The sequence below is a fragment of the Ursus maritimus genome, unplaced genomic scaffold, assembly GCF_017311325.1.
Source record: "Ursus maritimus isolate PB19 unplaced genomic scaffold, ASM1731132v1 scaffold_31, whole genome shotgun sequence".
In the NCBI taxonomy this organism is placed as follows: Eukaryota; Metazoa; Chordata; class Mammalia; order Carnivora; family Ursidae; genus Ursus; species Ursus maritimus.
This window is the reverse complement of record NW_024425675.1, coordinates 14,222,861-14,239,128: the sequence shown is the minus strand read 5'-3', so window position 1 is coordinate 14,239,128 and position 16,268 is coordinate 14,222,861. Positions and strand designations below refer to the sequence as shown.

The window sequence follows — 16,268 nt, the reverse complement described above, 5'->3', positions numbered from 1 at the left end:
TTTCGCCCTCACGTACACGAGAAAGTGCTTATTGCGGGAAGTAAAAAGCATCGCTGTAGGATCAGAATGGTGCAAAATCAGAAGATGGGAACTATAAAGCTGCCAAAATTGGGTTCAAAGAAAAGAGAAAATAAAAAAGGCACATATGGAAGGCCTCTCGCCCAAGAATACAAGAATTCCCAACAAAAACTACCTGGAGACAGTTTTAGAAGGCTGAGGTTGTCGGATGAGATAAGGAGTGGGAAGAGGACCCAGGGAAGAGATAAGGAGAGTCAGCTAAGGTCAGGAAGTGGAAACAAAGAAATTGGTGGGCATTAGAAATGGGACCCACAGCCAGGCAGGAGGCAGCCAACCGGACCGAGATCCTGTTATGCATTTGTCTGCAGAAAAGTACCCCAGCCTCCAACTCCCTGAGAAATAATTAAAATACACACTACTCTCCCTGCAGATCTTGTCACAGTTGCAATGTTACCTATTTTTATTAATTTTTTATTACCATCCTCTCCCCGACTAAACCACAAATCCCCAGAGACAGAGGACTTTACCTGGGTTTTGCTCATGACGGTGCCCCCAGTGTGACCTGAGATTGGTGCTCTGTGGGAAGTGACATGCAGGTCAGATTTATGGCTGGGTGGGGGCCCTCAGGATTGGATTTGAAGCACCCAGAGAATACTATCCAAGTATCTCCCCAACTGCCTTCCAACCATTCCTGAGTCAGGGTTTTGTTGCTTTGAAGGAAGTCAGTGTTCAATGACACACCAGTAAAACACAACATGGTTTAGGTAAGTAGTTAACACCTTAGGGATGGTTAGATGGCAGATAACTGAGAAAACCCTCAGGAACTGCACGCATAGAATGAGGAGTACAGAAAGGTGCCAAGGGCAAGCTGGAGAACGAGAGAGCAGGCCGCAGCCCGACCTCCTCGAGCTCCCAGAGGTTTATATTAAACACGTGTCTTCATTTCCCCCACAAAGACATCTAACGATTATGTTCCCTATAAAAAGCCACGTTCCCTTCTCACCCTTCCTGCTATCCTATATTGTTTTCCCTGCGAACCATGTGCCTCATGCCTCCGCAGAGACACGGAAGATTAAAAAAGAATCAGCACAGATTACAAAATGAAGACTCAAAGGTTGCGGAATGATTTGTATTCTCTCCATCATCATTTTCCATCTTTCATCTTATCAGCACCCATAAATTACACACACTCCATTTAAGAACACAGTGAGCCCAAAATCTCTATTATTTTCAGCATGATTGCAAACAGCTAAGCCAATCACATAAACAACGAAATGCAGCTCCCGTTTCGTCCTCACCAGGAGCAGTATTTCGCAGAACTCTGCCCTACAGAGGGCCAGGGTTTCCGAAGACAGTCACCCCCCGGCCCTGGGAGTAAGGAGACAGACGAGAAGCAGGTGGACGATGGGGACAGAACAGGGATCTGGCCGCTGCCCCTGGTGTCAGCCACAACGGCCCCACTTGGTTCTCTTTCTACGGGGCCTTCCCCTCATCATGCCGCTGAAGAACCTTTTCCACCGCTTTAAGAAGTCTGCCGACCCCGACCCAGACACTCAAAACAGCTGTGCCTTTCCTTCCAGAAAGAGTATGCTACACAGCCTGAAAAAGGAAATGTTTGCGACAGCATACTATTAAAATAACACATCAAGAAAATATTTCTCCTGAGGGGCTTTCACGTGGCTCAAGTGTTTCAACTTTAGAGATTCCCCCCTTACAAAGAGTCCCAATTCCCGTTTAGTTTCTAAGGCAGGGCTTTGGAACTCTGGGCTCACTTTCCTACAGAAAAAGGGTATTATGCCAGTCCCCAGGCTTGCAGCGATGACAGCCTGAGGCCCCACAGGTGAAACCGAGTGTTACTAATACCACTAAGAGTAGAGTTTTACTTTTGCTCCCTGTAGACAGTGGCTACTGTGGGCCAGTGGGGGCGCCGACCACTATTTACACTATGTCTTTGAAGCAGTCCATCCTGTGATATGGGATGAAGAGAGAGTTAGTGACAATGGAAGTGCTTCCCCCTCTTCCCACCCACCCCCCACTCACCCAGCTCAACTGCCCGGTGCCAGGGCAGCCCCTGTCCCACCGCAGCTGGGAGCTGGCCAAGCGGGCATGCACCTGTTTGTCTGTAGGCAGGAGAATGCCTGGAAACCACTGCCTACCACCAGCTCAAAAAAACTAACTCATGGTTTGCTTGTTTATTTTCTAATATTTCTCACCATTTTATTATGACAATCTGGCACCTATTACAAATCCCAAAAAAAGCTTGAGAGGGTTTAACACTTTGGGGGGGGAAATGCTGGCAGTGTTTACAACCCTCTCAAAAATAGAGGGAGAAAAAGATAAAGGAAGAAAAAAGAGAACATAACAATGCGTATCTATAAATAACTTTTTAGGTTGAACAAAACTTAGTTTTTGTTTTTCCCTCATTTTGGCTCCTTTGATAAGCTAACGAACAGAAAGAAAAGAACTAGTTTTAACCAAACAACGCTAAAAGAGGATTTCAGAATCTCCAAACTTATGAGCAGATTTGACTCATTTAGTACTGCAAATAATTACAAACAAGTAAATAAAATGTTAATAGTCAATTTTCCACCAAAACTTTTGGGCTGTTCAGATTTCTTGATGTCAAAACACTCTGCCACAGTACCGAGTTATTTAAAACACTAAAATTGAATCAGTTGCCATTAATGAATGTCACCATTTGGGTAGATACTTTTCTGTGCCTTTGCAAAAGCAGAAATGCTCTTATAGAAGTGTTTTCATCTGTCACTCAGAAAAATACCACTGCTGAGAATGAGGAGGAAGAAGGGGAGAAGGACTTCTTCCTATGAGGGACTTTGTACTTTATGCAAAATCCTACCTTTGCATACGCTGTCCTATAACCTTGCACTATAACTATTTGCTTATGGATCTCCTTTTCTGGGTGCCTTTTGAATAAGGGGACCAGGGCCATGGTTAAGAGTGTGGGTAATGGGGGTTCAAAGATGTGGATTCTATTCCAAGTTCAACTCCTTAATAAGTTTGCAAGGACAAGTTATCTAAAGTCTCTAAAGGTGGAGTGCTTCATCTAAATAGGGATAACAGGGGCCCTTGGATGGCTCAGTTGGTTAAGCATCTGCCTTCTGCTCAGGCCGTGACCTCAGGGTCATGGGATCAAGCCTGTGCTGGGCTTCCTGCTCAGTGGGGTGTCTGCTTCTCCCTCTCTTCCCCTACTCGTGCTCTCTCCCTCTCTCGCTCTCAAATAAATAAAATCTTTTAAAAATAAAATAAACAGGGATAGTAATCATAAATATGTGTCTCACAGGGCTGTTTGAGACTAAATGGAACAATACATGTAAAATTCTGTGCGCAGAATATAGCAAGATTGATGATGATGATGACGCCTTGATATCCGAAGTGCCCTGCACAGTCTGTTGCAATAGTACATAGTCAATATGTGTTTCTTGAATTGAGCTGAATTTCCCATCCTATCTGTTGAAGAAGTCCTACATTTCTTTCTAGAGATGACACTGGAACAAAATCTAAAGGAGATTCCGATGCCTTCACCTGACCCCCGCTTGGAGACCCCACAGCGCTTTGCGCCGTCCTGCATCAGCTCTGTCCCACCAGCCTATCAGAACCTTCTGAAGCTTGCACTTTGCTCCGTGACAGAGAATAAAATCAGCCTTCGTCAAACAGTGAGTTCCTTTTCTCTTTGTATTTCCAAGAGGCAGGCACGCAGGAGGAAAACACTAAAGGCTTCTTCCTGGGCCCAGCTCAAGGCACCTGTCACCACTAATTGAACCGAAAGGGAGCGGTAATGCCTTCCAAGGAAGGAGACAAGTGTTTAAATCCAATCCTTTCTCAACCTTCAAGGCTCCACTCAAATCCACCTCTAGCAGGAACCACCAACCAGTCCAACCCACACTCATCCCTTCCTTCTGGAATCCTTACTGTACATTAAAGATAGCCTTCCGGGGGTGTGGGGGAAAGTAAGGTTATGTTAGTCCTGTTTCCTCACACACCCTGTGAGCTCAGTGAAGGGAAGATTAACTAATTATGAATTCTTTTGCACAGAACAAGGACATGTAATAGGCAGGAAACAAATATTTGATTGCTTGATTTAGTTCTGTTTTCCAATGTGCTCGAAGTACTTCTCCAGAATTATCTAATTAATCCTAACTTGATGAGAAGAAAGGCATATTGGATCTGCACAGACTGGAGCCAAGTCCTGGCACCCTCCGCGGTGTGAATGAGCAGGGGTGTTCTTGCCGACTCTGCAACACTGCCTTTCTTTGGCCAGCACTCAATTTTTTGAACTAATGGCTTAGCACACAAGAATTAGCATTTTACAAAACCAAAAACTAACTGCCAACCAAGTCTTCATGGTGTTGTTAACCGACAGCAAACTCTACTTTGAGTTCTACTTCCTTCAACTAAATGGATTGGGAAGTGGTCCCAAGACCCCCAGAAAGAGGGTGGAGGGAACCACAATGTCCCCTGTGAACACATAAGCTTGCACAGAAATAATTAGATCCGCTACCACTGAGAGCTAACGGCTGTCATTTACAATAGCCACAACTGGCATTTTCGAAGCCTATTAGCCAGGTTCCTCTTTCCTTCGCAGATTCTGTAATTCTCCTTTTTTCATAGCAAGGATTTTCAGGGACCCTAATAAAAGTAAGAAGCCTTCATAGTCATATAACCTGTTAACTTTCAAAATGCTTTCACACCTCACCACCTATCTGATACCGAAGCCAGCCAGGACAGGTAGACCAGATAAGATAGACAGTCTCACTTCCCAGGAGCACAGAGAATCAGAGTGGCTGGCCCCAGGTCCCAACCCATGAGCAGCAGAAGGGGGACTACAACTCAGTCTTCCCTCCCCCCCCCCGACTTTGGTGGGGTTTTACTACACGGTTGACCAAAGGGCTGCAATGTAGTCGTTTCACCGTCTTCCCACAGTGTGGCAGGCAAGATAACTTCTCTGAAAGAGAGCGCCCTGTGTCTCCTAAGAGATGGGGTGTCCCTGCAGAAAATACTGCCATTTAAATCCCTAGTCTTCACCAGTGTGTTTCACCATATTGAAGGCAAGTTCGCATCCAAAATGGTTGAGTGGGAGCCAATTGTGGTGTTCTAATCTTTGTTCATGCTGTCAGTGTGACATATGAAAGAAATATGAATAAAGTGACAGGATGAAAACAAAGCTCGTGGCTGGTGTGAGATACACAGACAGGGTGTTAGCCCCACACGCACTGCAACTGGGTCAAGTTAACACCTCTTCTTCCCCCTACATATGCGGTGTGGAAAAGCTATTTATAAAATGTTTTTAAATATTTAGGACCAAATAAATCAATATTGTTGGGAAACACTGACTCTGACCAGAACTCATTTAGTTGCCCTAGTCCCATGTGAATAACAGAACCGGGAATGTCAGGATGATCCGAGACCAGGAATAAAACAGATGTGCCGCAATCTCCCCAGCAACGCCCTCCCGCGGCTGCCTTCAGCCTCCGCACCGGCCGGTCACCGGGCAGACACAGAGCAAGGACGAAACCTCAGAAGACTGGCCTCCTGACGACTAGTTAGTACCGGTGTAACAAAAATAGGCTTTCGAGAAGTTACCTGACTCTGCAATTCACTTTGCTGTTTCAGGCGAAGGTTTTCGGGTGTATCTGCCACCGTGGTGAAGGACTGCTTTGGGTAGTGTCTGTGGAGAAATGTTTTAAAAGAACATAATTAAAATATTATGTTGTGAAGCGATGCTTTAGCACAAATTGCTTTATCCTTCCCTCCCATCACACTGGAAAGAGGTGGCTAGGGCCATCTCTGGATCGTTATTCTGGGTCCCCTCCCCCCTTTATTCTCATGACCCTCTATCACCAGTTACCCCACTATCTCCCAAAATTTCAACTTTGGCTTCTCTATTCACTGCTTCCTGTCAGCATCCAAGCATCCTCAAGGCTCTCCTAACTTTCTGCTTCTCCCTCCAACCGCACACTATTCTAGCCTGTGGAGCTAGACTCTCTTCTCTCCTTCAAACAGGCCTAAAGTCACTGCCCCTGCTCATCGCCTCTCCAGCTCCCTTCTCAACACCATGAATTCTGGCTTCTAGCTCCTGCTTCCAGAAGTGCCTCTAGAGTGTCGAAGCTGTAATGACTTCCTGTGGACACATGCAACAGACATCCTTTTGTCTTCCTCTGATGGACCGCTGCTCCATCTGGAAACGTTCTCTGTCTCAGTCTGTGTCGCCACACGCTCCCAGCCTGGCTTCTCCCCTTCTGGCTGTCCCTTCTCTGTCTCCTGTGGATTCCTCTCTGTCTGCCCACCCTCCTTTGGGGTTCTAACATGGGCTTCTTCTCTTCTCAGTCTACATCAGGGTGATCACCTGGTTCATTGATCCTCAGAGCTGTGGGTAATCTCTGCATATATGCTGATTACTCCCAAATCCAGCCCAGCATGTTCTTCTGGACCTCAGAGCCACTAGTATTTCCAGTATGTTCCACCCCAACCACAAACTCAACCAGGCTGAAACTCCACTGCCAATATCCCACCCCACCCCCAAGACAAGTTCCTCCCTCTTATTCACTCTTGCATTTACTAGTGCCCAGTTGCCCAAGACAGAAACCAGGGGATAATCTTGCCTCCTCGCACATTCAATCAACCAATCGCCAAGTCTATTATTTTATCTCCTAAACACACCTCGGATATATTTACATTTCCATCTCCACTGCATTTTTCATGACAGGTCACATTGTCCTTTCAAGTAACTACAACGCTTGCCAGTTTTGCCCTTCCAAGTCAAATTGCCAGAGCAAGCATTTTAAAATGCCGATCTGATTACATTACTCCTCTGAGTACAACTGGACAATGTCTTCGCGGTGATCTGAAAGTAAAGTCCAGCCTCCTATCTTCCAAGACCCCACAATCACCCTTTATAGTCGTCCTGCTCATGCCGTGCTCCACCCATGGAGCTCACCCTTGTCTTTCCCACCTCTTCCCCCACACGCTGCTCTCCTGGCCCAGAACACTCATCCCTCCTCACACCCCACTCCTCTGGCTAACTCCTCTTCATCGCTTAGGTCTTGCCTTAGACGTCACTTTCTCCAGGAAGCCCTCTTGGCCTCCCCAGTGTGCCCTGAAATGTACTTTCTTTCCCGTGGTAATTCTTATATTCATCTGCATGCTCCTATTGACACGTCCCTGTCTCACAGTACAAGGATAGTTCTGTGTCAGCAAGAACGGGCTGTCTTGTGTCTCGTCAGAGCACATTCAGCACCTACCAGAGTCTGGCTCATCATGTGACTTCCATAATATGTGTAAATATTGTGGAAAGAAGAAAAGAAGGAAGAAAGGTAGGAGAGAGAGGGAGATAAGAATGAGCCATATGACCACAGCACAGTCAAGCCATAGTGAAGCTTTCCCATGTTGTGTGATGCAGGTAAACACGCAGGTCCACCTAGGGATGAAGTGAGGGCGTCTGCTCCATCTGTGTAGGNGAAGGGTACAAACACTGGTTCATGGCTGCCTCCTCCCCACACTCGGCTGGCACAGAAAATCTATCTCTACCTGCTGTGACTCTATCATCACCCTCAGAGTTGTCCCTTAAAGAGCCCCCTACCTCCCTGGCCCCTCTCGTTGGTGATGTCTACCCTGTGCCTCTTCCTGTGGTTTCTCAAAAGTCCTATCCACCTCACTCTCCTTGTAGAGGCTTCTTTCTAGCATCCTGTTCCTGGCTTCCCAGGAGAAGCCTGACGGAGTCATCTCTTGTCAGCAGCGCAAATAAACTCTGTACGTCCTACCAACAGTTACCTTAGCACTTCTGGAATCAGGATTAAAAATATTTTGTAGCCCTGTGGAGTCAGACTCACCATAGGAAATGTACATCATGGCCTCATTTTCCCAGCATTCCTCAGGATTTAAACGTCCCATGTAAGTAAAGACTCCATTTAACTGAAGTTAAAACCCCACGACTGTTGGATGTATTTGAACTATTTTAATTAACATCCTTCGGAAGCCTTAACGTAATTTTCCTGCCTTCCTAGAGCACCTACAAACCTAATTTAAATTTTGTCATCATACCTTAGGGTCAGTTTCAGAGATATTAACAGATCGCAATGCAAAGCAGTAGTGCTTTCAAAGTCTACCAAGGTTGGGACTGCCTAGATCACAGGAAATCATGGTGCGTGCATGACTTCCAGGGTGTCGCAAGAGCCCTTCTCCCACAGCACTTGGCCTCGCACAGTCTTCGCCCCTTCTGGTTTCCACCTTCTAATCCAGATTCAGAAACTAGACAGTCAAGTTTGTTTAAAATGTTGGTCGAAACTGCAGTGCTGATTCAAGGGAGGAGGCCATAGCCTGCAAGGTTGCTCCCTCCCCGCATCCTGGAGCCACAGCCCGGTGGCAGCCACACCTTTTGGGGGCTACCTCTGAACTCTGCTCTACCCAGGGAAGCCGGACAGACAACTTCGGAGTGTTCTGGAATATTGGCACCGTCAGTCTTAACCAGCTGAATTTCACTGGCCTTCCGAAGGTAGAAACTATGCACTGCTATACTTTAAAGCTAAAATAAGAATGGGACACGTGGGTGTTTTTTTGAAATACATTTTGGGGAATAAAGTTTCATGGAGATTTTCAGGGGTTCCGCAATGTTTAATTCAAAAATGTTATGAATCTATTTTAATTCCTTTGAGAGCTGTAGTTAAAATCTATTCTCAAATGCGTTACAGGAAGGTTAGCCCATGGAGACCCTGCTGTATGTACTGCAGGCTAACTCCATTTGGGGGGCAGACATGGGGGGAATAACCTGCTCCAGCCTATTTCTGGTTAATTAAAAGGTAAACAGAATTTTTTAAGTAAACATAATTTTAAAACTAAGCAGAATTGTAAATTAAACAGCATCCTGAGATGGCAAAGGGAACCGTGCGTGGGGTGGGTACAATTTATAACAGCTTCTCCACGGGCATGTGAATTTCCCCCATGCCAGGCAAAACTCATTCCTATTTGGAAACTGACGAAACTTGGCTTGCCACCCATACCTCCTATTCTGAAGCATCATTTCCTGAAAATAATCTAGTCATTCTCATCATCTGATTTGACAATAAGAAGAGGTGGCAGATCTGAACTTCTAAAGTACAGGCGTATAAATAAAACACCACTTTTGTAAGTCTGATTCTGGTGCACCGTACTGAGTTCTCTGTGGTCAAGGGCTACACTGGAAGACAAACAAACAAATTGAAAAGCTGCTTCTGTTTTGGTTTATTTTAGAAGACATACTCTGCTGAGCTGGTGGCCAAAGCGGCAAACCTAACACGCTATGCAATTACACGGAGAACTATAAACAGATGGAAATACTTTGCATTTTTTTCCAATCCTAAAATGCAATGGTTCTGTAATGGTGGGTTCACTTGTCTATCCCGTAACTTTGTCTAAAAATGCATAACAGGGGGCGCCTGGGTAGTTCAGTCAGTTAAGTGTCCAACTCTTGATTTCGGCTCAGGTCATGATCTCAGGGTTGTGAGGTCGAGCTTAAGATTTTCTCTCTCCCTTTCCCTCTTCCTCTGCCCCTCCCCCACCCCCTCTCTAAAATAAATAAATAAATACAAATTTTTAAAAAATAAAAAAAGGTACATAACAGGAAGAAATTATCTAAAATTCTGACCTAGGAGGAAAAGTTCAATTTAATATTAATAATCAAAATCATAAATGCTGGGAGAAAGAAGGAGTTTATATCTGCCACTACTAGGGATCATGAGTAATATAATGGATTTCTCAACACCCTGTCTTTGTAGTAACATCCGTCTACACTAATCCAACAGTATTCTGCTCTGAAGTCATAGTCTCAACTCTTCCCCTCCCACTACCACACCTACAGAAGAAGAAAAAAGAAAACCAGATGCAGAAATAAACTGAGAGCCCAGTTGTCCCTCATGAGATCATAGGTACAGAAAAGCAAAGCATTTGCAAATTAACTTATGGTACCATACAGTCAATCCTAGCTCTTTCCAAATACTGTATTTAAAGGGTGGTAGAAAGTCTTTGGAAAATAAATGTCTTGAACAGAAATCTTAATGAAGGTAGATTTCTTCACCAGGAGATATATTTTCTCCTTGTCCATATTAGGGATCAGAATTTAAGACAGAAGGCATTAAACCACAAGAAATGGATGTTCAAAGAGAACCAGGAAAAAAGTAAAAAAAAAAAAAAATACGAAAGAAGAGGTGGATGAATTGGTACATTAATACATTTCCTGGAAATACGGCATATCATACACTGGGAGCTGGTGGAAAGATCTGGAGAATACTGTGGAATGTTTAAACATCATAAATAGAAGTCTCTTAGCTGAAGTACACAAGAATTGGATGAAGTGTATGTACCAAACTAGGCTGCCAGCTGCAACAAACCCAGATTTCCGTGAAATGCTATAATCAAAATAAAAAGAGAAAGAATCAAGATAATAACAGAAGACAACATCTGAAACAGCAGAGTTAGGTTACAGAAAGAAGACTTCCAATTTTTTTATCTCTGTGAGATTTAGCTGATTCGAATAGAGGAAAAGTGATATGCAAACCACTGAGCTGGTCTGAGTGAGAAAAGCAGTGTAAGCAAATTGCAACCTCCATGGACATAGTTATAAGAAAGAACACGCTGGAGAATGTGAGCATCCAGATCTCACTTTTTATCCAGAGCCTAGCGGCCATGGGAGCACTGAAGCCAAATTTCCCAGGTTTGGACCTGGATCTTCCACCTACTAGCTGTGTGCCTTTGGGCAGATTTCTTAACCTCTCTGGCCTCATCTGCAAAATCAACATAATGGTAGTACCCCTTTGGCTTATTCCAAAATTAACACCTGTAAAGCATTTCAAACAATGGTTGGCTCACAGTAAGCATTTAATAAAATGTCTATTACTAATAACAATAATAGTAGTAGTAGTAGTACTTTCTCTTTGCACTGCAAACTGACTTAACGTCAGTGCCTCCTTACCATCATCTATATAAGGAGGATAAAAGACTCCTGGCTCTCTCATGAGGTTGATGCCAGAACCACGTAAAAGACCCTTATAAATGGAAAAGTACTGTAAATGTGAGATATTAGTAAGCCACTTTGACGTATGAAGATAAGGTCTTTATGAATTTATTTATTGTAAATAATGCGTTAGCACAGTGGTCCTTGCCCAGGACATCTGGTAACAGGCAAGGTCTGGAGACATTTTTGATCACTTGTGGTTTAGGGCAGGTGGCGGGGTGGCGGGTACTCTTGGCAGCTAGTGGCCAGAGGTGAGAGATGCTACCCAAATATCCCACAATGCACGGAACAGCCCCGCACCCACCCCGAGAGAGACTTACCCTGTCCAAAACCACCAACACTGCTAAGGTTGAAAAACCCTAACTAATAGACATAAATCTCTAACATTACAGAAGTCTACTAGTATTAAAACTGCCAGCTCTTTCTAACCAATCTCCAATCTCTGTTTTCATTCTCATCTGCCTGGCAAAGTCAAACAAACCCCACCCCAGCTCCCCCGAATTCTTTGCCACACTGCTGGTCAATTACTTCTTTCTGAGCCTTCTCCCCCGTGAGCACTTAATTCTTCCCTCTGTAGCTTTTTGTTTACTTGACCATGTTAAAGTTCCACTCAAACTAGAAAATGTGAGAGCAGAACTCAGGTGTCAGAAGAATTTGTTATTACATCATCATTTCCTTTCCAGCCCTGTGCAGAAGAGAGTTAACCTAGCAGGCCTGAGCGCTGTATTTGACAGGCCAGCTTACAAGGTGGACCCTTGCCTGGTTTCTAAGAACTTGGACTTGGGGGGGGAGGTCCCACCACAGTTAACTGATGAAACTGTGCTCAAGTTATTTGTACAAACAATAGGGTTTATGCTGGGAGTCTGGAATTTGGGTACCTACCAAGCAAACGTGGCTCTGTGAACAGCCCCCAGTGAAAACCCTGCGAACTGAGTCTCTAACGAGCTTGCTTGGTTGGCAACATGTTGTCACAACTCGTTGCTGGGGGAATTAAGTGCATCCCGTATGACTCTTCTGGGAGGGGACCCTGGAAGCTTGTGCCTGCTGTCCTCTGGACCTGGCACCATGTGCCTTTTCCCTTTGCTTTATGTATTTTCACTGTAATAAATCACAGCCATGAATACAACTCTATGTTGGGTCCTAAGAGACCTTCTAGAGAATCATCAAACCCGGGGGTCTTGGGGATTGCCAACATAGGACCCTTTGTTCCTAACAGCACATCATTCACGAAAGAAAAAGTATATCAACATTTTTAATATACTATCTACTTCAAGAAAAGGCAATTTCAACTCTTAAGAACATTTATTTTTTTTTTAAAGATTTTATTTATTTATTCGACAGAGATAGAGACAGCCAGCGAGAGAGGGAACACAAGCAGGGGGAGTGGGAGAGGAAGAAGCAGGCTCATAGCGGAGGAGCCTGATGTGGGGCTTGATCCCACAACGCCAGGATCACGCCCTGAGCCGAAGGCAGACGCCCAACCGTTGTGCCACCCAGGCACCCCAACTCTTAAGAACGTTTAAAAGGTAAAAGTTCTGACCTCAGATGATTAAACTGGCGTTTCAGCCTTGCCTTTCTGAATTAGGTCAGGGCCCAATGACTTTGCTTTTGGACCATCTTTTCATGCTCTGACTTTAACCAAAGAAGTAATTTTATCCAAGGGCCAGGATCATAACTGTATTGGATGGTGGGGAAATGATAGAAGGTTTCAATGTAATTTTGAGTATTTCTCCCAGATCTGAACAATGCCATTGTTTCACATCATTCAAAATTATCTTTAAAGAATAGGAAAAAAAAATTCAAAAATAAATCTGAAAGAGATTACCAGCAGCAGATCATCTATGAATTTACTTATAAAGGATGCACTTCAGCAAGAGAGAAAATAACTCCAGAATAAGCTAAAATGCAAAAAGGAATGGTAAGCTAATCAAATGGTAAGTACCCATGCACGTGCATGCACACACACACACACACACACACACACACACACGCACACGTGTGAAACGATAACAGTGTCATCTGAGGGGGTTTTTTTTAAAGGAAAAGCTAACATACTGTATAATCAGATTGAGAAGGTAGTATTCTAAGGTCCTGCTATTCTTCATGAAGAAGGTAAGGCTCTTACTGGATTTTAGACTGTGTTTCATCAAATGTGATAATATTTTAAGGGTAACCATAAAGAATGGAAACTAGTACATGCAGTCAAGTCCTATAGAAAGGGAAAATCAAATTTTTACAAAATACCAAAATGCTAACTCAGTAAGATAAAAAAGAAAGAGGACAGAAAGAAAAAGAAGCACAGAATAAACAAGAAAAAATAGAAATTTAACCACTGGGAGAAATAATTCAATAATCACAAAAATATAAATCGGTGAAAACTGACAGCTAAAACACCAATAGAGTCATATTTTTTTTAGTATATGTGCTGCCGAAGTGAGCACAGAGTCATATTTTTTAACTGTACTATAAAATAACTATATTTGGGTGAGACAGAATACACTTTAAAAATAAAGGCATTGGGGCGCCTGGATGACTCAGTCTGTTGGGCTTCCGGCTCTTGATTTCGGCTCAGGCCATGATCTCAGGTCATGAGATCAAGCCCCACACCAGGCTCCACACTCAGTGCAGAGTCTGCTTGGGATCCTCTCTCTCTCCCCCAGCCCCCACTCTTGAACTCGCTCTCTCTCTCTGTTTCTCAAATAAATAAATTAAATAAATCTTTTTTAAAAATAAATTAAATAAAGACATTATTAAGAATAGAAACATGACACAGTGATAAAGTTTCAATGCACCAAAAAAAATAAGTATCATCTTAAATATAAATGTACCTGATATTAGTCTCAACCAATTGTTTAAAATATGTGTGTGCATATGTCTATTTAGACAGAAGGGGGAGGGGACATACACGTATATGCATACAAAATTGATAGGGGAAAAACTGACATATTCACCAACATGGTGAGAGATTTCAACACGCCTCTCCCAATTATTTCTAATCAGTAAATTATCAAATATATGAAATATGGAATTCGTGACAATAATATTGGTAATGTCTTGGGGCACCTGGTGGCTCAGTCGGTTAAGCCTCCAACTCTTGATTTTGACTCAGGTCATGATCTCATGGTCTTGGGATCAAGCTCCACGTCAGGCTCCATGCTCAGCAGGGAGTCTGCTTGAAATTCTGTCTCCTCTCCCTCCCTGTTTGTCCCTCCCCCTCCACCACCCCTCATCACCCCACCCCCACATCCACACATGTGCTGTCTCTGTGCCTCTAAAGTAAATAAATAAATCTTTAAAAAATATGTTGGTAATGTCTCCATACAAGGGTCGTATTCAACCCACTCAGCAACCAGTACATCATAGACAGTCACTAATCAAAAGGTCTCAGAGCCTGCTCGACCATGAGTTACCGGCAGGACTCACCAGTATATACTGATACCGCCAGCCTGCCTCCAAGCCCTCCCACGTGCAGGAAAAGCAGGATGCCAACCTGTGCCACCTGGAATGAACAGAATAATCAAAGGAAAGGAAAACTCTCTGTTGGGATACTGACTCTTTAAACATGGACTCCTACTCCTTCTGAAAGAGCTTCCCTGAGGATGCTTGCATTTGAGCCCAGATGCAATGAGAAAAGGTAACAGCTTGAAACTGGGAGCAGAGAGGCAAGATGAAGAGGGAGAGAGGGAGAAAAAGAGAGAAAGACTGTAACTCCAACTGGGATCAACCATCACAGGCTAAACAAGAGAAACAACTGCGAACCACCTTCAGGAAGAAAAAAGCATTGACATGAGGAGCCGAGAGAGCCTCGTGTTCTGCCCAGAGAGGCTTCTAATGGCAAAGAATCCACAGGAAGAACCACATGAGGACAAGCAAGCCGGGCCCAGCTATAAAGACTGGACCAAACCACCTGACTCTTGAAGGAAGCAGGGACCCCAGGAATGGTTGAGCTGGAGCAGCGTCAGCCTGAAGGAAGAACGGTGCATTTACATCGAAGTGGCACTGTGTTCTCCTGAAAACTAAAATGTTAACAGATTTGTTTAAGGAAGACCTCCTCCAATGCCTAGAATATCTGAACTGAAGCCAGCACCAGGCTGCCACAGCAAGAGTGGAAAACAGCAGCGTCCTTTCCTTTGTAAAGGCTTTTGCTGCCTGAGTACAATTTGCCAGACACACCAGAGAGTTTCCTGGGCCATTTTCTTTCCCACCTGGATCCCCAGTCTCAGAAGCCTGAACAGCCAAAGGCCAAGAGCTGGGCTCCTTCACTCTGTTCTCCGAGGCAAACCATGTGCACGCTCACCTTCTTAGTCTTTGCTTAGATTTCATTCCCCAAGAGAATATCTTAAAACTCACAATCATTGGGTTAGAAAGATTTTGTTGTTGGTTTAAGAGCCATAAAGGAAAGTGGCATATTATATGAGAAAAGGAGAAAACCTGGAAGTTTTCCCCTTGAATAAGAGCTCCTACAAATTTCATAACCATTAATAACGCTCAAAAAAAAAATCCTACTTGGGTTATCTTTTCAGGTGTGTAAAATTGCATAACTTAAAGAATTCTCAGGGTGTCTGGGTGGCTCAGTCAATTAAGCATCCAACTCTTGGTTTTGGCTGAGGTCGTGATCTACTGATTCGTGAGATCAAGCCCCACTTTAGGCTCCACGCTCTGCAGGAGTCTGCTTAGATATTCTCTCCCTCTGCCCCTTCCCCCACACTCTCTCTCTCAAATCAATAAATAAATCTTAAAAAAAAATTCTCCTATCAGAAGTTTTAAGATTCATATGATAACACGAATAAATGAACAATTCTACATTATTTTTACTGATATTCCAGATTGAGTACTGCCAGGGGAAATCACCAGTTAATGGGTAGAGGCATTTTAAAATATCTTTTTTACATGTTGGGGTCCATCTGGGCATTTTCTACCTACTAGAACCATTATGTCAAAATTTGTTAGTTTACCATTAGCACTATTCAACATCAGCCAAAGACATGTTATAATTCTACTCCTGATATTTTTCAGGATCTTCGGGTTTAAATGCATCTTTCGCTATCTTGCTGTGTCACTGATGTGATGTCTACTCATGAATTTCCTTCCACAGCCATCATCTCGATCTTAATTCCACCACTAATCGTCTTTCCTGAAGTACCTCCATAAACAAATCACACATAATGCCGCTTGTTGCAAAACATCAATTTTATGATAAAAAAAAAAAAAAGACAGTGAATTAGAGCAAGTAAATGGGGAATGCTCT

At 43.7% G+C, this 16,268-nt stretch overlaps 1 protein-coding gene across 2 annotated transcripts in view; it reads right to left on the bottom strand.

The window, feature by feature from the left end:
- The window catches only part of NEBL (nebulette), a 335,915-nt gene that overhangs the window by 212,563 nt on the left and 107,084 nt on the right, over positions 1-16,268 (bottom strand). For both annotated transcript variants that reach the window (XM_040645356.1, XM_040645354.1), the window contains exon 3: positions 5,620-5,704. In XM_040645356.1, coding sequence (XP_040501290.1) covers positions 5,620-5,704 — 85 coding nt within the window. The remainder of the gene's footprint in view (positions 1-5,619; positions 5,705-16,268) is intronic.